The sequence below is a fragment of the Acanthaster planci genome, linkage group LG19, assembly GCF_054643075.1.
Source record: "Acanthaster planci isolate LZ-2023a linkage group LG19, COTS_SCS, whole genome shotgun sequence".
Classification (NCBI taxonomy): Eukaryota; Metazoa; Echinodermata; class Asteroidea; order Valvatida; family Acanthasteridae; genus Acanthaster; species Acanthaster planci.
In genome coordinates, this window is record NC_141795.1 from 12,049,218 (window position 1) to 12,072,725 (window position 23,508).

At 42.1% G+C, this 23,508-nt stretch overlaps 1 protein-coding gene across 2 annotated transcripts in view; it reads left to right on the forward strand.

The window, feature by feature from the left end:
* Positions 1-245: 245 nt before the first annotated feature.
* The window catches only part of LOC110987871 (A disintegrin and metalloproteinase with thrombospondin motifs 3-like), a 94,244-nt gene continuing 70,981 nt past the window's right edge, over positions 246-23,508 (forward strand). The window contains exons 1-4 of one of the 2 annotated variants that reach the window (XM_022250994.2): positions 246-605; positions 3,925-3,973; positions 4,368-4,789; positions 13,741-13,894. In XM_022250994.2, the coding sequence (XP_022106686.2) occupies positions 516-605; positions 3,925-3,973; positions 4,368-4,789; positions 13,741-13,894 (715 nt within the window). In that variant the 5' untranslated portion in view covers positions 246-515. Of the gene's footprint in view, positions 606-3,924; positions 3,974-4,367; positions 4,790-10,178; positions 10,694-13,740; positions 13,895-23,508 lie in introns of those variants that run through there. The other variant, XM_022250995.2, reaches the window with a different exon arrangement.

The following is a 23,508-nucleotide window of genomic DNA, read 5'->3' on the forward strand; positions in this document are numbered from 1 at the left end:
AGTCCTATCCTTTGTTCGACTCGTGTAGTTCGAAGTACATTTGGTAGCGATAGGAGTTAATTCCTGACTTACTGACAATTATACAAACCACCACTGAGCTTAGAAAACGTGCAGCTGTGTCGTCTAGACTTGTCCTTGTACGTATTACTGAGGTTAGTTTCCTTCCTCCCGCGTCCGGTAAGGCTAGTTGTGATTTTGAAAACAGCTGGTTATCACGTTTCCTGGTGTACACTTTCCACTATAAACTCTACTCCAACACAGGTTGTCAGCATATATTTGCCCACACAACGTACAACTATTCTGCTGGCATGTGGAAGTGTATCCAAGAGTCACGGAGAAAATTGGTGTTTCATTTGGAACCATCGACATCATCTGTGACTACCTGCATGTGTTGTCAACATCGGAGTTTATTGATAAAATTAAGCGGTTAAAGCATACGACTTCATTTTTTTTGACCTCTCCTTTCGTCAACGCTTACTATGTGTGAGTTTGTAAAATAGAGGTTACAATTATTAATGTGGAAGGGCGAAGCAACTGTCAGCATGTCTTCAATCAAAGGACTTATAACGATACTAGTTCTCACTGCTCCATTCGTATTCGTGAAGGTAGGCATGTACAAAATTTAGGCAGACATTCGATTTTTTTTTTTAATTTTGGGAGACAAATTAATTTGAGAAAATCGGAAACTAACTGAATTACTTCCACAAAAGTTACTAATAATGAAACTCAAATAGTTAAAGTAGCTTATTTGAATAACAAAAGGCAATTTTCTTAAACCATTGGAGCATACTATGCACTGTGGGCCAGAAATCATAGCTTGCATGTTCGTTGAGAGTTTGGGGTGGCAACTTACTTTTTGCTCTAATAAATACCTTACGTACTATGAATCACTGTTTTGTCTGTTACAATCCATATGTTTTGCGCTATAATGTGAAAAAAAGGGTATAAAATGCAAAAATGCTTGTGTTTTGTTCGCCTCCGCTTTTTCAATGTGTCGATAGTGATCGCTGTCTCCAACCTCGATCATTTTTCAATTTGAGCTCATGAAAATACCACCGTTGCACCTGGGGACGAGTGGCACTCGAAGTGAACATGGCGCCGTCCTTGAGCTAGGCGTTTGCTGTGTTTACGACTGATCAGCAAAAATTTCACAATTTAGAGAGATAAGTTGGTGAAAAAATAAGACATGTTGCGAGCAGTGGAAACAGTTTGATAGATAGGAGAGAGATGCTGCTCTGAAAACGTAGAGATAGCGAAAAACGAGCAACTTGACGGGGTATGGTTTCTCGGCCTTCCAAACATGCCAAGGTTCCATGCCAAGCACATCGCATGCCAAGCGTTTGTCATTCATGTCAATTGTGCTTTTTCTTCGTGTCCTTGGGATCTAGGTTTATCTGTGTCAGTTAAAATTTTAATCATAGTCCTGGTTCTGATTAGGAAGCAGATGCAATTTCAGGAAAATAGAAATTATTTCTGTAATACGTAGGCCCTATTTCTACAGAAAAAGTCAAGGTGAATTTTTTTCGGGGGACGGGATTCCACAGCATTTCCGTGCAAATAAAGTTATAACACTTGGTAGTCGTTTTCCTAGTTCCAAATCTTTCCTAATTCTGAATCGTTTAAATTTAAAACCTACTGAATTCTTTTTGTGCTGTTCTTCAGTTCGCATTCTGAGACAAGTTCTATTTGAAAGGGAAAATATATTTGTGCTCAAACTTTCTGGACTAGGCCAGATTTCTAGTTCACACTTCGACATTTCAGTTTGTTAAAATCAATGGAGCCAAAAAAAATTGGCAACAATTTCCAGGGCGATAGGTCACCCACTATGTATGATTCCAAATACTTTTTCGTATTCGACAGTCATTTACACGTTTACTGCTAATCAAATGAATTAAAATTTCTGTTTTCAAAATCGGCTGAAAACTGAACACTTTGTTTCCTAAATTTGGATCTCACGTTAAGTGCACGCAAATATAGGTTCCTTACAAAGTCAACTAAACTGACCTAGCAGAAATGTCACGTAATGGGTTTGTCTGTGCGCGGCGTGGGGATGGTATTGTTGACAGCTTGCTGTACAGCTGATAAAGATGAGTGACAGCTTTTATTTATGAACTACTTTTCTCTAAGAAATTCTCTGATGATTTTAAGATTGGAGAATATTGGAGGACTGAGATGAATGGTGATTGAAGCACGGAGAATTTTGCAGGATTGAGGATGGAAAGTGTTTTAAAGGCTCGAGGATCTTGGAGGACTGAGGATGAATGCAGTTTTTGAAGTTGGGCAATTGGTGGTTTTTTGGAGGAATTAAGGATGTGCCTTAGTAAGAAATCCCTAATGGCTTAGGGTTAAGTTCATCAGTTTATACTTTTATCAAAGTATATAAGCACTATGCACTACACACAATTTAGGCTGGTTGGGTCTTTCTCAATTTAAATCTTCTGTTTACAGTTAAACTGGATTCAGTGCATGAATTCGAGTGAAGGATTTATACAATTGATTTAATTTCACTACCGGTATTTAAAGCGTCTACTTCTGAGTTTAACATATATAAAAGTAAACATATACAGTGTACATCTACCGTTTGTACATTTTATTCCAACAAGTACATATGTATTTCAGTGACATAAGAAGTGTTGGTTACTATTCAGTGAAACCAGTAACACAAATTTCTTAGTCACGTGGATTTTAATCAAGCACTTGTAACTACTCTATCGCAAAGGAGTTAGATCACAAACCAAACAAGATTGCCTATTAACATGTGCAACAAATTTACTTGCTTTGAAAACAGGTACATGCAATTATGCCAGTTCGTCTTCATATTTAATTTAAGAAATAAAAATGATTTAAATTACCAAAAAAAAGATTGTTATTGGTTTCTAATTAAAAAAATTGTCAACCCTGAAGCAGCCAAAGCAGAACATGATGTGAACCATTTAATTGAAGTTGCCAAGGGCTCAAAGTCTGGCATGATATATCTGGTGTGTTTAGTATTCAAATGGCTTATCGAAGTAGCTATGCTACGTTTTTGGTGTCATTAAGCGTCAACAGTCAACACATATACATATTGTAAGCATTAAAGCATTAAAACTTCCCCTATAAAGATTCAATAAAAGTGGTTAATCATATTTAAGAGACTCTAGCATTCCTCCATTGTTTAATAGAAAAGTTTTTCGCAATTTATGTATATAGGGACTCAATTTTTCTATGACATCTACATGAAAACAAGATGGTGGCCAGTCGGGCTGCACAAGCAAGCCCAATCCCCCCCCGCAAAAATATATTAAATAGTAATATTTCTTTTGTAAAATGTTATAAATAGTATCTGTGCCAAAGTTAAAAACATTCAATGAACAAATGGGAAAACTGTGCCCCAAATACTGGTTTTGACCAAAAACGAGCAAAAATGGGATAAGCACCCTCTTGTGGTGACCTTGGGAGCAGTCTGACAAGGTGGCAACAGGCAGATTAGAATTCAGCACTTTCATATTGACCTAGAATACATGTTTCCATTTTGCTACTCGAAAGTGAGAACGGAACTCGAGTTCCAGTGAAGCTACGATTTCTGGCCCATAGTCTACTATAGCTAGTATTTCAGTGTCCTTTAAGTACGGCCTCCACTATTCACAAGGTCCACATCGTAGGTTTTAGTTTCGTTTGGTTTTTTATTCAGTGTTTTGGTTTGTTTGTTTCTTCTTGGACATCAACATGCAGATGCCTCAAATTGCTGTACGCTGCAGAAGGCTGTGCCAGTTATTATAAAGTTTATGACACATATCAAGTGAACAGGGAGTATAGGTACTTTGGCTCTTCCCCCGCCAGGAAAGAAACGCCCGTAGTTTGTTACAATCTACAAGATGTGTACTTTTGAAAAGATCTAGTTTTAATAAAGGTGGACCAATATCGTGTTTTTCTCCTCTTTCGCAGATTGAAGGCACTGATGCAACTTCATATTTACCCTTGTTCCAGAAGCACCGTAAGTCTTAACGAGAAAACCTGAATAAGTTATCCAAGCCTCCTTGTATTAATACACCTGATTTTTAATCCAAGCAAATTATCAAGGAGCCATCAAATTTTTAGCTGCGATGTTTCTATTCTCTCCAGTATTTCTACCTACCTATTTGTTTCCTTAAATAAATAACTCAATTTCATAGGAAAGACTAAGGATTACAAATAAAAAGGCCAATTGGACCTTGATATTCTGCATATTCAATTATATATGCACCTTTGTTGGTCTCCCATTGGTAGTTAATCGCAAAGGCTAGGCCTACATTGGATCGATGCTCCACATTTCTCATTCCTCTTTCCCTGTGTTTCTGTCTATCCTTTCTTTTATTTCTGTTTCTTGTCTGTCCTTCATGCACATGCAGGTCATCTTCTTTCGAAGCTATCGTACTACGAGGTAGTCAGACCACATCGGTCTACGCATAGTGGTGACTTCTTGAGCAACGATCTTTCAACAACACAAGAAGAAAACCAAGACATTTTCAGTACAGCAAAGAAAATGAGTTTACGCGGTGATGCCTTCCACTCTCGATATGCCAGGTCATCCAAAGATAAACCCCAACTCAACCAAAGTCAAAACATTCATTTCAGAGTCAACGCTTTTGGAGAGAATTTCTTATTGAACGTAACAAGAAATCGATACCTTGTTTCTTCTGGATTGAGGGTCGAGCGATTCAACGAAAACGGAACGATTGATACTTTCAGACCGGACATCCTTTGCTTCTACGCTGGCATTGTTGCCGGGCAGCCAAACTCCTCAGTTGCCATAAGTAACTGCAAGGGATTGGTAAGATACCGCATGAAAATTGAACCTGTGTTTATTTTTTGTTGGTTGAATACTTGTAGACAAAGTGACCTTTCCTGTGATTCATCATAATCTTAAGATAGAGTGACTTACCAAAGTGGCAATCCCGATAACTTTCATATATTTATATTACGCAGTGGCAAGTTTTACACTGCCGTTCCCCCCCCCACGTTTCAAATGCATATTTCTTCAACTCTTATCGGTCGTAGAATCCATCGGTGGATCGTTCGTCGAGTCAGACCTTTTTACCCCTCCCTCGTTCGTCTCTGTGCTAGTTTGTTCGCCCGCTTCGAACAACATGACTTTTGTTCTATGCTGTTTGAGATATGAACTTGAAACTTTGAACTCATTCTACCCAGTGTCACGGTCTAATTGTTGGTGTGCTGGGATTTCCGGAAAATTGCACCGGATAAATGAGTACCTTGGGGCAATGTGCCATTTATCCGGTGAGCTGATTTTTCCAGTCGCACACGTAGATATACGCTAAGGGTCTGGTTCCGCAGAGGAGACTAGAAGATCGGGAAAGTAATAATTACAGGACTTGTTTTGTCCACATAGTCTTCACACCAGAGCCCAACCAGGGGTATAATGTTCAGTATTTCCTGTAAATACAATAATCATAGGCCCTATATCAATGCTAAATTACTTTGACAGAATGATCACAACAAAGAGTAGGCGCTTTCACTGTACTCTGCAAATGCCGCTTTCATAACTAGATATAGAGCAAGATAGTTACCCTCCGGAACTGCAAGGTCCGTTGTCCGCGGCGCTCAGATGACGGACCCCACATTTTTCGGGGTACAAGACAATCACCCTGCTCCTTGCCCGACTTTTACATGTCAAAATGTACTGCGCATACACCGTTACACCGGATCCTAAGTTGTATGTATTACTCTGACGGTATGATTTCGTAATCGAGGATGAATTACAAGCAATCAAACCTGAAAATTGTAACCTGTAAATATCCAGACGTCATCTGGCTTTTGCGACAAGTTTAAGTCTTCATATTTTCTCTTGTATTTACTATCACCTTTTCTTTGTTTTCACTCAAAGTCGGAAGTGCCTTGTAATTTAAGATTTCAGATTTCAAGTTGTTTAATACAGAAAATAATTGTATACGTACGTATACAGTACGTGGAAGACATTCTAATGGATCCTCCGACTCATGCAACACACCTCTAGGATCAGGAATCAGCATCTTCCGGTCAATCCATCTCTCAGGGCCTCCTGTATCTGGCAGTATAGCATATAAGTCCTTTGCATCGTTGGTTTTTACAACAAGATACTGATCGCTCCCAAAGAGGTCTTCTAGCTTGTGACGCTTTAGTGAATTCACAGTTTTTCAACGGTACTGGATTTCCGACTGGCAGGGCAGATGCATGGATCCGCTTATCATATTAGCAATCTTGTATGCATGCTGAATGAGTTCAGCCTGATGGGCAACTGCATCGTGTATTCCCAGCGTTTGCAAGCATTACTTGAGGGTGTACGTGGCGAACCCAGTTACACTATGGGGTGTCGAGTTACATATGAAAACAAGGTGTGGCAAGAGCTGGGGTCAGTCACGCCTATTTTTCTGATCAAGAGAATTTACCACGCCACAGAGTGTTTTGTTAAACCTTTCCGTTTTTTTCCATTGCCTTGACCGTGATAAGAAGTGGTGCGTATTTTGCAGATACTGTACAAGTTACCGAGTTCACGTAGGCTACTAAGGAACTCTAAAAATTTCGCCCTTGGTCTGTATGGATCTGAGCTTGCACGCCATAGCTTACAGACCATTTGTCTAGCAGTACCACGGCCACTATTGCTGCAGTCCGGTCTTTGCAAGGGACTGCTCGCTGAAAATTTCGTGAATCAATCGGTTATCACCAGGACATCTTCATAGCCACAACGACCCTTGTGAAGTTTCAGGAAGTCGAGTGTGATTCGTTAAAGAGGCCTAAATACCAGCAGGTGCCGCATGGGGGGGGGGCGGACGGTAGGAGTAGGGGACCTTAGCTGTGATGAAGTTAAAGCAATTCTTTTGATGCTCTTGAATCTGGTTTCTCATTCTCGGCCAAAAATAGCGTCGCTTTATGAACATCAGTGTCCAACCGCAGCCCTGGTGTCTCCACCGATCATGACCAGCTTCGATAACGGCCATTCATAGTCGACTTGGTACTAAAAGCTGAAACACCGGACCCAGGCCGGGCTCATCAGGAACTGTACATTACCTTATCCTGCTCTACAATAAAGAGCCACTCCGTCAGCCTCCCTTTTAGTTCAGCATACTCCGGCTGGACACACGTCTCGGCCTAGTCAGGTTCCCAGCGTTTGTCCCATCCGTCTCAGACTTCCTTTAGGATCCGGTCCTCTTTCTGCATAACAGAGAGCTCAGCATGTGGGTATGAGGGGAGAGCTGACGAGGTACTCTGTTCGACAAGGAAGCTACAAAGATTCCACAAACTGGGGCAGAAGATAGGTTGTTACTTTAACTGCCTCTTTTGGTGGGTTGCGACTGAGCGCATCAGCACATCTGTTAGAGCGGCCCTGCGATATTTAATCTCGAGGTCAAATGGAGCCAGCTGGGCCACCCAACGTTGCGCAGTTGCTCCCAAACGGGCAGACTGCAGGTGCGCTACTGGACTATTGTCAGCCCACGCATGTTTTATTTCTCCATGATCCAGGCAATCGTATGTCTACCAAGTAGATAACACTGGAACTTTTCAGCCAATGCCCATTTGAGGGCAAGTAGCTCCAGCGTGAAGCTCGTTCTACTTTACTAGGATCGACAGAGACCCCCCATCACTTACCTCATGCCATTTCTGGAGAACGTACATTTAGAACCTTTCAACTTGAGACGATGTTGCTCTAACCCCCTGAACGTCTCACTTAAGCGCTCTAAGTGCTCCTCGAACGTTGCTAAAAAGACAAGTACGTCATCCAAGTAAAGTACATTGAAGTTGAGACAGATTAGTGTCACTAAACACTAGTTCCATTATTCTGTGGAAAGTGTTGGGATTGTTAACGAGGCCTTGTAGTAAGCGGAGGAATTCATACAGCCCCCATAAGACTCTGAAAGCCGTCTTGTGCACTGAATAATTGGGATGCATCGCCAGTCGGAAATAGCCATGGACTAGATCAATTGAAGAAAACAGCTTAGCACCTCCTAAGGCCTCAAGGGTTTCTTCCACTCGAGGAAGATGAAAGGCATTTTTTAACTGTCTTGGAATTCAAACACCTATAATCAACGCAGAGGCGAATTTGACCATCTTATTTCTTCACAAGGGCAATCGGGATCGTATTTGACTGAATGACTTGCGAGTAATCTTCCGGCCCAGAAGATCCTGGAGCAGCTTCTTAATCCCAGCCCTTTTCACCTTCCCCCTTTCACTACAAGCTGACTCAACAGATTGCAACCAACAGAGAGCTAAGGACCAATCTTCATCGCCCATACATCGCTCAACACAACTCTTGTTCTGGGCGATCGCCCTTAGAATATTACATATATGAATATGATACGTTGATATGGAAGATTTATCGGACGGCTATTGGTAAGGTTAATCTCATGCGGAATTGAGTCATTATACCCACCATACGGGTGCAAAGAGAACGCATTCATGTGTGCTTCAAACACTTTTGCTACAGCGACTGCCTCATCACTACTCAAACCATTAATGGTCAAACCTGGTGGCAAAAGAAAGCTCCGCCCATCGGGGTATGCGGACGTCTCTCGCGATGGCTTTGGATTATCATCATGAACCCCATTTATTCTTGAGGAAGGATCCTCAATAGCATAACAATCATCAAAAACTCTCCATCGTCAGACTCTTCCATCGCAAGTTAATAAACAAAAATGCTTGCCCCTTCATCATGAGGGGGAAACCTCAATTTTGTCGGACATCCCCACAATGCGTGCCGTCGCTATATTGATCCCTGCTTGGATATCGAGAGGATCTGAGATAGAGTCTGCTATGAGGACTGGAAAAGGTGACTCTCCAAGTTGCTGAATACCCTCTACGATCTCACAAATGGCTGGTGCATTGGTCTAAGTTTGTTGCTGTACGAAACTACGCATGAGTGCTGTCAATTGTTTCTGACCCTCTGACTATCCAGCCAATAACTTCTGTTCCTTGTTTCCGCGCGCAACTGTGCTCACTGTATCGATAACCACATTATTGCTTGCTTGACCGACTGAATAATGTTCAATTCTCTGTTCTTTATTTTGACCATCATCGGTATCCCGCAACGACTGAAGGGCTAGTTCACGGAACGCAGAGAAAGTCCTGCCTCATCACGGCCTATCTTTCGCAATTCTCTTTTAATTGCAGTGTCTCTGCTTCCCCGAATGAACTGCTCCTTCAGGGGGCCGTATCGTGATTGTGCAAGCGCGGATTTTTCACTGGCATTAGTCGATGCCGACTCCATACGGTCATATAGTCTGATGAGAGCACGGCTAAAATCAGCGAAAAATTCGTCCTCGTACTGGTTTCTCGAATAAAAGGCACAATTGAGTGTTTGCACCGTCTCGGGATGCCCGAACCTGTGCCTTAGTAAGGCCAGCACATTCTTAAGTGTGTTTTTCCCATCTTTGGGGCAACAGAGGATTTCCTCTCTCGCCACGCCCCCTAAGTTGTCAATTGCGACACTAACTTTCTCTTCCTTGGGGAGGTCCAGTTGTTGGTTATACGTCTTCAAATCATCAACACATTGTTTCAGGGCTGGGTCATGAGACTTCTTTGGAGTACCACAGAATTTAGGCAGTTTCACAGTAAAGGCCCTTTGATACTTAAGATTCTGGAAGGCATTAGCTGATGTCTCGGCCAGGGCTTCATTGGATTGTTTAATTACATCTGCTAAGGAGGTCTGACGTGGCCATGGATACTCTTATGTCATGTGTGCTTACATCGCACGGCTAAAGAACGACTAAATATACTTAACACTCAAAAAACTCAACAAATATACCAGCAAAAAGGGTGTAAAATATCAATCAATTCAACAAACAATATAAAAAAGACTATTACAGCATGATCCAAAAATATGTACAAGTGCTAAATCTTAGGTGGGCACAATGGAATTCTCACCAGAAGATAACATTTTACAATCATTACAGCTTTAGTAAAATCTACTGCATTATACGAGTGTTGGGGATCTTTATAAGGTTTGATTTAGATTCTTTTTCCACTTTTAATTTCAGATCTTACCGACTGCAAGAACGTCTTCTAAATACCCCCCCCCCGTTGTAAGTGTGAAGAAATGGCTTTAACAAGTTTAGGTTTCAGTGTAAAGATGACATCATTCTTACCTATGTATAGGCGCAGAGAATGCGCGAGACCACTGTATAGGTACCCGTGTACATGTACATTAGCATTAATTTGTGCGTAATTTCCCATGTAAATGTACATGTACATACATGTTTAAGGCAGCGCGGGACTGGCGCAACTTTATGTTTTGTCTAGGTGTGCCATACCGCGGCGCGATGTAGGCAGTCTCGCAGAAGTCTCCAGGCAGTCTGTAGGCCTGATTTAGCGAGTGAACAGCGCTCTTTGTGACCGCTCCTTTTGTGTGCGCTACCGCTGAAAGTCTGCGAGCAATTCTATAACTGGTTCCGCAATCTAAGCAGTTAGTAATTGTCTGCATTAGTCGACTTATTGTGTACTGTTCTTAGTAGTATCGGTCAGAAAGGACCGTGGGTAGAACTATACTGTGTGGGTAGAGTTGTGGGCAGAGCTGTGGAGGGTTGTCCGACGGTCACCGTCTAGAAAAGCGGTGAAAGACTGGGCAGCCAGAGTGTCGCCAAACGCCCTGAGTTACCCGTCAGTTTAGGTTAGTTAATTAGCACAATCCTCCGATATCTTAGGTGCAGTAACCCGAGTGAGGAGTGTGGATTGTGGAGTGCGGATACAGGTAAGAGGTTGGGGAGTGCGGATTATTTAAATGTTCCTTGTAATTGCATTTTGTGTTATTATTCTTTCGTAACTCTTGTATAAAATATGTAATTCCAATTATTAAAATATAGCGATTATATATAAAGAAAAGTATATTGAATGAGTTTAGTTGATCTTGCCAGTAACATCTTGTTTACGCACATGCTCAGTATTGTGTCATCCGACCGGGTCACCAAATTAATTACCAATCAGTGGTATATTTCCGCCAAAACGACTGCTCGTCAAACTCAAGGGCCAAGGCAGATAGTTTTAGGTCAGGTGACTTTCCCCACAGTTGGAAACAGTTCGCCCAGACTGGCGAGACCTAGGCTGGCTCGTGGTAATAAAACGCCACGTATTAAGTAAGCCATTTAGTCTACTGCTGAAAGAAAAACATTTATGTGATGCCTTCATCAACTCGGGAAAGGAGTTTACAGTAGACACTGACACAGCAAAGCTATTGGAGGTCTTTGTCTGCCGCATGCATGGAGTAGAAATAGATGGATAAATGCATGGATAGGTGTTCGAAGAAGGCGAGCTGAAGATAAACTGGATGAGGGATCCTCCAGCTTCTCAAGAAATTCTCAACCAAGTGAACTGCTCATGCAACTAAAAGTCTAAGTGCAACACAAGATTGTGTTCCAGCAAGAGCAATGATGTTTCCTTTTCAGTGGCAACGAAAAACTGTGATTAACGACTACCATTTTACCAATCTGTGTTCCGTAACCGATTGTGCTCTTGTACACCGAAAGCCGAGGCAGCGTTTACATCTCCGTCGGCGTCCGTCAGTATGGTACGGCTGCAGCTGGAAGCGGTAGGCCTCAGCACCGCGTATTTCAACTAGTAGTACGTTTGCATCGCCCTCAAGGTCATCTGGTAGTTCCAAATCTGATAAATCTTCGTCGCCGGCCTCAGATCAATCAACTTTTTTCCTCGTGAACGCCTTGTTCTTCTCAGACGTCTTCGTTTTTTGTTTGTTTTTGGGGACTTTCGAAATGTACATGTACAGCGTGCGCCGACTAAGCACCACCGGTACGTCATCGTCCCTGCATGCATTATGCAGGATATGCAAATTGTTGGATGACGACACAGCCGTTTTCGCAAAAGGCTCGTTCAACATGGACAAAAAGTCCTAAAACTCTGCTCTCTATCAGACTGAAGAAAACATTGGAAATGTTTTGTTAGCAAATATATGTGAAGAATTACAACAGTACATGCTATTTGAGGGACAAAATCACAATTCTCAACTTAGTACAACTTTAAAACCCAATCTGTCAGCAGGGTTTATTTTAGAACGATGGGACACTAGATATGACTTTATGAAACTATTGAAATATTCGTCGTGGCGGGATATTAATTTGACGCAGCGGCAAGAGTGTATAACTCGCCACAGCAAAACTAGACTTGAATCAAGTCGGACTTACCTTGCTCTCCCCCGTCAGCCACTCCTTCACATAACAAACGGCACATGGTCGTCTTGCTGGGCTCGCATAACCTCTTATAAGGCAGCCCCATTTGATAGCTTTGCGGCGATACCCGGCGTCATCGTGTAAGACTGTACAACGAGAGTCACCAGTCAGTACAGTCTAACTTAACGGATCAGCCTATCAGAACCCCCATCGGTGAAATGTAATTATTCATTCAAAATAGTCGGATTCGGAATTTCTACCAATCAATGTAGTCAGACTTATAGACTCGCTCATATAACAGAAGTATGAATTATGTAAAAACCAGTTCAGCGGTTGGATTGGCTGCTACCTGTTTTGGTAGGTGAGCTGATTCGCCCGTGAACAAACGGCTGGCAGATTTGTCAAGTCGGGATTTTGAACTCACAGTAATAAGTGGAAGATTCCCTGAAAAAAAAATTTGAGGGTAAAATTTCTTTTTAAACCAAACATTAAGTGGAAATCTTTAAGTTCGATACTTACTCAATTTGTAACTGTTACCCTTTGCCAACTGTAGGGGAGGGCTGGGCAAGTGGGTCATCGGGGTAACTTCCCCAATCTTAAACCAAATTTAATTTTTTCAAAGATTAAGCTCAACATAAATTGAAGCTCATGTGAAAAATACATAAACTTGAAAAAAAAACTTCAAATCATGATTTAGGATAATAAAAATGTCAAAACCAAACAACTCCACACTGAGCTTAACATTCCCAAAACCAGAAATTTTCATTTTTCTATTGAACTCTGCTGCTTCTAGGAAGCAATTTCAGCATTTTATTATCAAGTTACTCATTCTAACATTCCTTTCGTACTCTTCTGGTGGCAAGTTTTAAGGTTTTATAATGTGGTCCACTTGCCCCTGGTGTGGGCAAGTGGTCAACTTTTGAATTAATTTTTAATGACTTAATATTCGTAAATTTTAATGTAATGATTTAATGTAATTGGTTTCAGCTGTTTGCAATAAACAAACAAGTGTTTTTGTCGTGTATCGAGAACAGTTTTATCCTTTACCTGGATTAATGATTATGGTTAAAATCAAGAATGTACTGAAGTGGTCCAGTAGCCCCACCTTCCCCTAATACAATGACTCTTTTAGCAATGTGTTCCATGATCATTGACGATATTCCCGGGATCCTTTGTCAGCTTCAATATGTTACAGAGTCCACATTCTTTCTAAATAATTTATCCTGATACGTATACGTATCCAAGGTACGAATGCACTTTTTCCAGTGCCTGAAAATGCGGAAATGCTTTGTTCTGTTTAAAGTAGAAAATAGAGTAGGCCTATACCATCTATGTTTGACTTCGTCATTTAATACAAACATACATATACTTCAGAGATATTATCTTGCACAAGTGATGAGACCATGTGGATTTTTTGCTCATGTTCAATAATATTCTGTGACGTCATCAAACCTGAAAAATCCACGTTTCTTATACTTAGAATTGACGTTTTAAGACATTTTCCCCAAAGTTACCATGTAGTTTTATTAACGTCCTTTATTAATTATCGGAACATAGTTCGCTGGGACATTTAAACTTTTGTTTGAATAGACTAGGTTGTTTTCTTTTCCGATTTCAGATGGGCTTCATTCAAGCTGGGAATGAGGAATACTTCATAGAACCTCTTGAGACTGTGGCGAGCAGGTCAAAGGCTAATGTGTCAGAAAGACAACTTCACATTATGTACAGATCAAGAGATTTGAAGATGTGGTCTGCAGAACTGCAAACTGATTGTGAGTAACCCTTATGAGACCGAAGGTTTATGTATAGCTCAGGGAATCGGTAATATATCTTAATCCCCTCCCATTCTACCCTCAGGTACTAGTATAAGACGAAGTTTATATTTAATGACTGTTGTTCTAGACACATCTATACATAGTTGTCATCATCATCATCATCATCATCGTCATCATCATCACCATCGTCACCATTATCACCATCAGAGGAAAAAAAGGAAGACTTTTTTGACTTTTCAAATGGTTACTTTATCTCGTTCCATTGAAATGAACAAAATAAAGGTCAGTAACAAAAGAGGAAAATATAGAAAGCGATACAATATGAGAAGACAAAATTAACAAAGTTATATAAGATAAACAAGGACAAACATACAGTCAAGTTGACAGCCAAAATGACACAGAAATTTTTTACAACCCATTGTAAGAAAATGTACAATAAATGAATCAAACTTACCAAGAACAACATTGTGTATTAAACTCAGAGAGGGTCACTGGAAGGGAGAGGTAGATGGCCCAAGACACGGGGCAGATGGATTCCCATATCTCACCGAGGCGAGCTGCTGCCGCGGACTTACGCCGGGTTGAGAGGGAGAGAAGGACAAGGGGTGGAGTAGGCCGCCGGCGTCTCTGGACGTGGGCAATTCCGCCTGCCAGTGCTGTGGTTACCCCCTGGGAAGGGAAGAAAGAGGGAAGGGGGATAGAATAGTCATCAGATCAGCCTTGTTATCTTTTTTGTTGACAATAGTGAACAGGGACTCGTTGATATACCATTTATCAAGGAAGAGATTGAGAGAGGAATTTAGACGATAATAGTGATATTCAATGATGATTTTGGATTGAAGACGGTGGGACCAGATTAGGAGGGGATCAGGAAATTTAGAAGTGCGGTTAGACCAGTAAATGACTTTTTCAGGCTGACGATGAGAAAATTCGGGAGTTTAACTGCCTTCCAGCTACGACCCCTGGCGTGGGGATCAGGTTCCAGAAGAGGTCGAAGTTGAGATGGAGGTCGGAAAGCGGGCGGGAGAGCAGAGCGTGAAGAAGGTTGAGTGCAGGTTGGATGGCTGGGCAGAAAATGAAGAGGTGGATGACGGTTCCTTCCTCTCCGCACCATCCGCAACAGCGAGAGATATCTGGGTTGAGATGACTTAGGACAGGGAGAGGAGGAAGAACGTTGCGACATAGTTTAAACTGAATGTCCCCTTCCTTACTGGAAGTTGGAAGCTTGTAGATTTTTGTCCCGGGCATAGAGTGGTCAGAGTTCTTGAAAAATCTGATTCGGTGTCAGTCAGTTGAGGTCGGGAGCGATGAGGAAAGGCGTGAGGGAATCTGGCGTGAAGGGGATGGTGTGGAGAGTATCCGAGGAGGTCTGGAGACCAGAGAAGTTGAAGAGAGTCGGGAAGGTAGAGCGGAGTGCGAGTTGGAGACGAAGGAGTTGAATATCGATGAGGCGGAGGAAAGGAGGGGGCAGATTCTTCAAGGGGCGAAGCGAAGATCTTGAGCTTCTAGCCAGCGTCCGGTGGAGGGGTGCAGAAGATGACGAACGATCCCGATCCCTCACGACAGGAGCACAAGCAGAATTCTCATCGTCAGCCAAATGAGCTAAGAGAAAGCTATTGATAGAGAGATTGATAACATGGCTGATCGAATCGGAAGGTTGTTCAATTCATGCTCCGGATGCCGTCCAAGCACGCCTGGAACTCGCAGTAGAATGGAGGAATACTGTGGATCTAGATCTATTCGGAAGAGCTGCAAGTCAAAGTTGAGTTTTTCTAGCGTTGAAGGAAGTGAGATACCAATTTGTAGGCGGGATGAGGACAGAGGTTGAGAAAGCGTTGGAGAGTGGACATTCTGTGGGCGAGCGTGCATTCTTGGAGGCAGGCAAAGGCAAGTCCGCCCCTGTCGGGTATTTGATAAAGAGTGGTTTTTTGTGGTTTTTTTTTTATAAATTATTTTTTATAAACATCTCTTCCCAGACCAGACAAAATCGACCAGCAGTTCCTAGAGCTCACTCAAGGTATTTTCGGGGGGAGAAATAACAATCAAGACGTGACTGAGTTTAGAAGCTGATAGTTGATTGGCCATGTGAACTTTGCCTTTGAGATTGAGAGCAGAAGAAAGGCGTTTCCATTTAAAGATGTTTTGAATAAATAAGTGTTTCCTTTTTTATTTTATTTCTTTTTACCGACAGTCCAGTTTTGTTGAAAGTAAGCATGAGTGTTTCCTACGCCTTCATTATTCCACTGAAAATTCAGGGGCCGGTCGACACGTCCAGTCCAAGATCCGAACCGCAACCCCTGGGATTTTTTAGTGTTTAAACTTGCAGCAGAGGCTCTGCTGCACAGATTGTAGGTCTCACGTACTTTGTTAAAAATGGTGTCAGAGGTGATAAAAATTGAAATGTCGTCACCATATGCCGAAACCGAGCAATAATTTTCAATATTGGGAAGTAGGAATCTGTGACCATTAAATTTTGACGTAGATTGCGGGGAAAAGGCTCAATAGCAATGGTATAAAGAAGCCCCGGCAGCGGGCACCCTTGCCGGAGCGAACCGCACACCTTCACCAGGCTCTCGGCTCCATTATAGAGGACTTTAATATAAGATAAAAAACATGTCCCAAAAAACCCATGGCTCCCATTGCATTAAAAAGGTAGCTGTGGTTAACATTGTCGGAAGATTTCTTTTGGTCCAAGTTGACATGGGCACATCATTAAAATTACAGTGATTGGTGATGTCTCTGATGAGACAGATATTATCGTAGATGGTCCTACCAGGAACACAGTGGACCACTGCGGTCCTCAGGGACCACAGAACCAATATTGTTTAAGACGGTTAACAAGCAATTTGGCAAAAATGTGTAATCTGTATTTAGGAGTGAGACAGGACGCCAGTTGGCAATGTAACAGAAATCAACTTTTTTAGGGATGAGTGGGACAGAAGGACAGAAGGTGGAAAAGCTCCGGAGCTGTAGGCGGAGGAAAGGACAAAAGAGAAATAGTCTTTGAAAACATTTCAGAAGGACAAATTCGGATGTGAGACCGTCCAGGCCGGGCGTTTTGTTTTTGTCAAGTTAATAGATCTCTGCATCCAGTTCTTTGGGACTCGGTGGAACGTTAAGGTTCTCCAAGTCAGCCGGGTCGAGTTTACTTTAATCATTCAAAATTTGGTCGAGGGCGCCCTCGTCAGTCTGAGATTGATTATAGACATTCTAATAAAAGTCACGGACGTGTATTTTTTTTATTTGAACGGAGTTGTCCGTGACATCACCGGAAGAAAGGCGAATACAAGAAATTGATTTGGATAGAGAGCTACACTTTTCAAGATTGAAGAAGTAAGAAAGCAACTGTCAACCTCGTTGATGCATTGGAAAGGGGCTCTAACGAGGGCACCTCGAGCGAAGACAGAAGATCCTCGGTGGTCTGATTAATTCTGAAGATAGTACAACGTTTTTCTTTAGCTATTTTCCTACTTTACATATGAGTATAAGTCTGTATTTAAATTTTCCGAAATCGCACCAGGCGCAGAGGTCAGGGGACATCGTTTTGTTTTCGCCTCCAGCTATTCCAGAAATCTACGATCAAATCCCTGTAAGCCTGATCGTCCAAAAAAGTGTTGCTGAAATGCCAATAGGCACTTCCTTTACAATTAGAAGAAGGAAGCTTAACACGGTAAAGTGATCAGACAAAGAAAAGGGAAAGGTTTTACAACTCGAGACAGAAGAAAAAAGAGCATTGGGAATAAAAGCGGTCCAGCCTGACTTTTGAAATGCCATGCTGGTTGAAGGGATCAATTCGGTACCAGGTGTACTTTCTTTCAGAGGGGTTCTGCCTACGCCAGACGTCATACAATGATAATTTGTTAAAAGCACTTTTAAAGCCACAGAAATTTCTGGGCGATGTTCGGTCGGCATATTGAGACCATCTAGTTTTGGATCAAAAGGAAAATCACCCCAACAATAATGACACCGTCACTGAGGAGGCCACAGTGAATGGAAAAGTTGTTGATGGCTTTTAAGGTTTCGGTGTCGGATTAGAACGAGAAAATTATACAAGTAGAAAATAACTTCGCCGTATGAAAGATTAGTAAAAGTCAGGCAACCATAAAAAAGAGAAGTAGACTCAAGGACAGTGATATTATTTCTTAAAAGAGTAGTGACCTCCACATCACGCGAGGGGCTGGGATTGCTAAAAAGGGATGTAGTTTGACCAGGAATTCCAGGAGGGATACTGTTCATTTAAATCACAGGTTCTTGAAAAAAAAAAGACATCCGGTTTATTGCAAACTCTATCGGCATTTCTATAAAGGGAAACATTTTTGACAGAAGAGGAACAGCCCCTCGTGTTGAGTGTGAGCAATGGCAGTGTCATTACAAAGAGAAAATGAAAAAGAACAAAATTCATAATAAAGGCAAGAGAGAGTACGTATCGAATTTCTTTATTAGTTTGTAGATCTTCTGCTGCAAGTTTTTATTAAGCAAAGGGCTTAAGTTTTTTTCAGGGGCGTGAGTTGAGCGACCAGTCCTGGAATATTGGTCGTGAACTTCTGTGCAATCAATTCAGGTTTTTGCTGGATTTAACATTGTTCAACAACGGGAGCAGTTCTTCAGGTTTTAGGGAACCTTTGGGGCAAGTGGGAAAACCCGTAGACCCGAGACAGTCTTCGTCGGTCTGCGAGTTTTCCCACCGAGTCCATGTTGGTGTTGTCAACCACAGAGGCCGGGGTGAAAGGGTGAAGGGTTTGGACATCCAAGGCTTGGGAGGCTGTGGGAGAGGTGGTTTGCATAGGGTAGGAGATTTCACGGGCCATTTTTCGAACAAGTGAAGGGGACTTGAGGGGAATGGGGCGCGGAATGTCGCCGGTTGGAGGAGGAGTTTTTTTGCGTTTAGTCACTTCAGAAAAAAAACGAGAAGGGACCGGTGGGGATCACGATATGTACTGGTTTCATTTGTCCAAAGTCCCTTCGGAGACAACCCCAGCCAAGGTACCCGACGAAGACCCACCCGGAAGCCCCTGAAGGAGGGCCTGCAGTCCCTGAGCGAGGGGCCCCGCCCAACAGACACCGGTGCAGAGCGCCGGGCCGCAGAAGCAGCCTTGGCCCCTATTGGGAGTCGAAGACGGGGAGAGTTTAGATTGTTTGGACGGCTGCTTGGGATCTGCTTTGCCGTGAACGAAAACGGGAGGAGGTCGAGAGGGTTTTCTGTCGGGTCGGGGCGGGACTCGGGGTTAAAGTCTTGGTTTTGCAGGCCCCGCTGATGTGGCCAAACTCCCTTCAGTTGAAACACCGCACGGACTCGGTGGATAAAAACTCATGGTAACTCACGCCGTTATGTGAAAAGTTGATGTGGTCAGGGGGTGTGATGTTATCATTGATAAGCACCTGGATATGTCGCCGAAAATTATTTGAATAAAGGGGAATGATACGGATCTGAGAGACGACTTTGCAGAAGGAGGAAAGATTATGCACAAGAACAGAGTTGGGTATTCAAGATATAAGACGCTTGATGGGGTTATACGAGTGGTAGGACGAACGAGTGAGTCAGTTCGAGGAAAACGCCGTCATGGTCCAGTCCATTTTATACCGCATCTCTGACGGCATCCCTTGAGTTCAGATAAAAAGTGATTCTGCCATTGGAAATGCGTGAAGCAGAGATGACTTCTTTTAGCTGGGTGTACATTTGTAAAGGAATCATTTAAGATTGAATAGATACTGTATCAGACACACAATACGTGACCCCTTTGTTCCTGATGACGTGAGTAACCAGCAGGAGCTTTGGGTTTTTTTTAGGGACGGACGTGCCTTCGCTTGACTGAGCCAGAATAGAAGGCCCAGCTTGACTCGCCATGGCGGCCAGCCTATATGCAGGATTTTGGTACAAAATTGAATTTAAAAATGCAGAAAAAATATAACACCTGACAGGTTAAAACTGGTATTGGAGAATCTACAGTCAGTACAGAAGGACTTTTTAAAGAATTTATAGTTATTCAACAACTTAATACTACAAAAATGACAACTTACTCAAGAGCTCTAATAACAACACGCCTAAGAAGAAGAAAATTACTGCAGGTAGCTGTGAGAATCAGTGGGTTTGTAATGGACGGTTGTGAATTAAGAATTACTGCAGGTAGCTGTGAGAATCAGTGGGTTTGTAATGGACGGTTGTGAATTAAGAATTACTGCAGGTAGCTGTGAGAATCTGTGGGTTTGTAATGGACGGTTGTGAATTAAGAATTACTGCAGGTAGCTGTGAGAATCAGTGGGTTTGTAATGGACGGTTGTGAATTAAGAATTACTGCAGGTAGCTGTGAGAATCTGTGGGTTTGTAATGGACGGTTGTGAATTAAGAATTACTGCAGGTAGCTGTGAGAATCTGTGGGTTTGTAATGGACGGTTGTGAATTAAGAATTACTGCAGGTAGCTGTGAGAATCAGTGGGTTTGTAATGGACGGTTGTGAATATGATGCAGTATTTTTAGTCCATGTACATGTATTTCATCTTTCTGTTAGACACTGCAGACTTCAGCCATGACAAGCATAGACACCTGATAATAGACAAAAAGAACGTTGGGCAATGGGGATTATCACGAAAGAGCAGAATTTCCACATGGAGTACTGCCAACGAAAAGAGACATCATCCAAAGTATGCTGCATCTACTGAGCCCGAAAAGATCAAGACAAGTCCATAGATCTAAAGATAACGCTGCACGACAACTAGCAGAACTTGTTCAAGAGCATTGGCTGTACTGTAATGTGTACACCATTCATGTCAAGCACATTTTGGCACATTACATGGAATTATATCACTGTGTCAAACAAGAAAATCCCGAAAGAATAAGCGGTACTTTCAAAATGTGGCAGATTTCAATAAGGAAGCAGTCAAGCTTTTTGATGTCTTCTGCACAGATGAAGAAAGCAAGAAGAAGTTAGAAAGTTCACATGAGCTGAAAATGACTGACATGGAGTATAAATTTCTCGAGGATCATAGGTCTGACAGAAAGATGATCTGTGAAGCATTATTTTGTTGACAGGAAATGGAAGAAAACAATGTCTCGCAAAAGGAAAGACTTGCAAAGCCTTGAAACTAGGCGACGGAGTGCTGAAAGTGAAATGAATGTCGACAAAATAACTGCCAGTACCATTTCTGATCGTGATGAATCCGATGTAGTTGTACATGACCAGGACACTGACTGTGAGAATCTACAATCAGAGAGTTCCGATGACATTGACACGGCCACCTCTTGTTCTAGTATTGGGAGGAGGCGTCATTCTTTAAGTCCATATTCACTTGGTATTCCGCAGGATGACATACCACCACAGTATCAACATGTTCATGAAGGAGTCCGAAAAGTGAAAACCGTGTTTTATGAAACTGTTGACCTGCTGAAAAGTTGTTACCACATTTCTGATAGACAGGCCCAGGGTGCTGTAGTTACAGTTGCAAATAAGATGTTTGACAGACACTGGAAACTTCACAGTGAGTCTGAGGTCATTGATCTTGATAACTTGCCTGAGGAGAAGAAGAGCTCACGACTTGCTGGCAAAAGCATAGAGGCCATAGTACTGGATGAAATTGTAAAAGAAATTATGACTTCAGATGGAGTGGCAACTAACATACTGTGAAGATGAATCAATGAAGCAAGGTGCTGGTTCATTTTCAGTACAAGGTATTACAGTAAACAGAAAGTACAGGCCTCTCCGTACTATGAACATCGCTTCTGAAACAAGACAAAATCTTGCAAGTCTCAAGCTCGCAGTCCTTGAGAAGCTGCAAGTTGCATAGACTCAAAAACTTTGTTTGAGAAGATTGATTTTGTAATCACTGATCAAACTTATCATAATTTTGAAGTTGATGGCATGGTTGCTGAAAAACTGGACATTCAGCATACTCCCGAACATTTGTTTTGCAATGTACACCCTTCACTCATGTTTAACCGAGTGATCACAAAACAGTGGGCTGAAATGGAAACCATAATTGGCAGAGACAAGATATACTCCTCTTTTCTTGTGAATGCCACCACAACAGCATCAAGTGTCACTGAACAAGCTCGGGATTGCTTCACTCGGCTCATAAACCATGACTTTGACCACAAAGCCTGGAATAAAGTAAAGGAGTTCGACATCCACATCTCTCCAAAGTCCAACAAATCTGTCAGTCTCAAGGATGACAGATGTTCCATCGCACTCCATCACTATAATGACGTAACATCGTTTCTTGAGAAGTATGTTCATGTGACAAACCAACTTGCCTGCATTGTGAGATGTTTCTTGGAACTGGATTTCTTGAAAGTAATGTATTGTGTAGGTGCCTTAATTGACCTTCATCTTATTGATCCCTTTCTTTCCCTCACAACATCAGCCTCCACAACATACACAAAACTGATACCAGCATTCAAACAGCTACACGAGGATCTGTTGTCCACGGATGTAGGGTCATTACTGAATGTTGATTAACCAGCATTCAGTTTTGTCTCTAAAGAGCGATTTCAGGTTACACGATATGACAGTGATGTATGTGAAGCTTTAGCTGAAGCATCAGCGGTATATCGACCAGAGGTGGTTCAGTTACTCAAAACGATTCTTCCAGCCCTTGCAGACGGATTCGAACAGCAAAAAGGAAGTATATTTGGCTTTGGTGATGAAGAGAAAGGTAGCAAATATGCTTTGTCTAAGATGGATGCCCAAAAGCTGCAACAGGCTCCTATTCACAACCTCGATGCAGAGCGCAGTGTTGGCTTCATAAACTACGATCTTTCAGTAAGGGGAGCAAAGCAGCTTGGCAGGGCATCTTCTGTGCAAGTCAAAGCCAAATCAGTTGACCTTATCACTGAGAGACCTCCTGGCCCCTTCCTTGAGTGTGTAGCCAAAGTAACCATACCAGAAATAATGAGGAAGTGGAATTCAGCACAGGAGGAACTTAAAAAGAAAGGTCTCCAGGACAAAGAAATTGCAAACATAGCAAACATAAATCTATGGGGTGGACCATTCACGTCCTATCAGCTCTGGGGGATGAGTATATGCAACCCGTCAGTGCAAATGAAAAGACAAAGGCTGATCGGTTGTACCTTCGGTATGCAAGAGACACTGCACTTTCCTTGCACAAAAAGAGTGATATATTCCGATTGATGAAGAGCTTCAGAAACTTTCTGCTACGACCTATGCGGCAAACTTAAAGCTATACCTTAGCAACATCACTGCCAAAGCATGTGTCACAATGGATGATTTTACCAAGGCCATGGACTCTCTTTTGAATAAGTAGTCTTCAGCAAGTCTGTACATGTATGTACATGTACGTTTACACATTTCCTATGGGATTCCACACAAACATAGTGACTGATGGAACTGATTTTTGAGTAGTAAAAACATGAATATTTGGATGCTACATGTGTAAAAGTTGTGTTATCATACTCTTTAAAATTTATCTTCAAATGCAAGTGATGAGCCCTGACTTGAAGTGTGTACAATTGTTATATCGAACCAAAACTCTATGCTAAAGAGGTCTCAGCAACAGATTATTTTGTCAAAGCAAGTAAAAGAGATTGGTCATATCCACCGGTCTACAGTACGTGTATTTCAAAAGGCTATAGATTATATTTGATCTTCGTCCTTCATTCT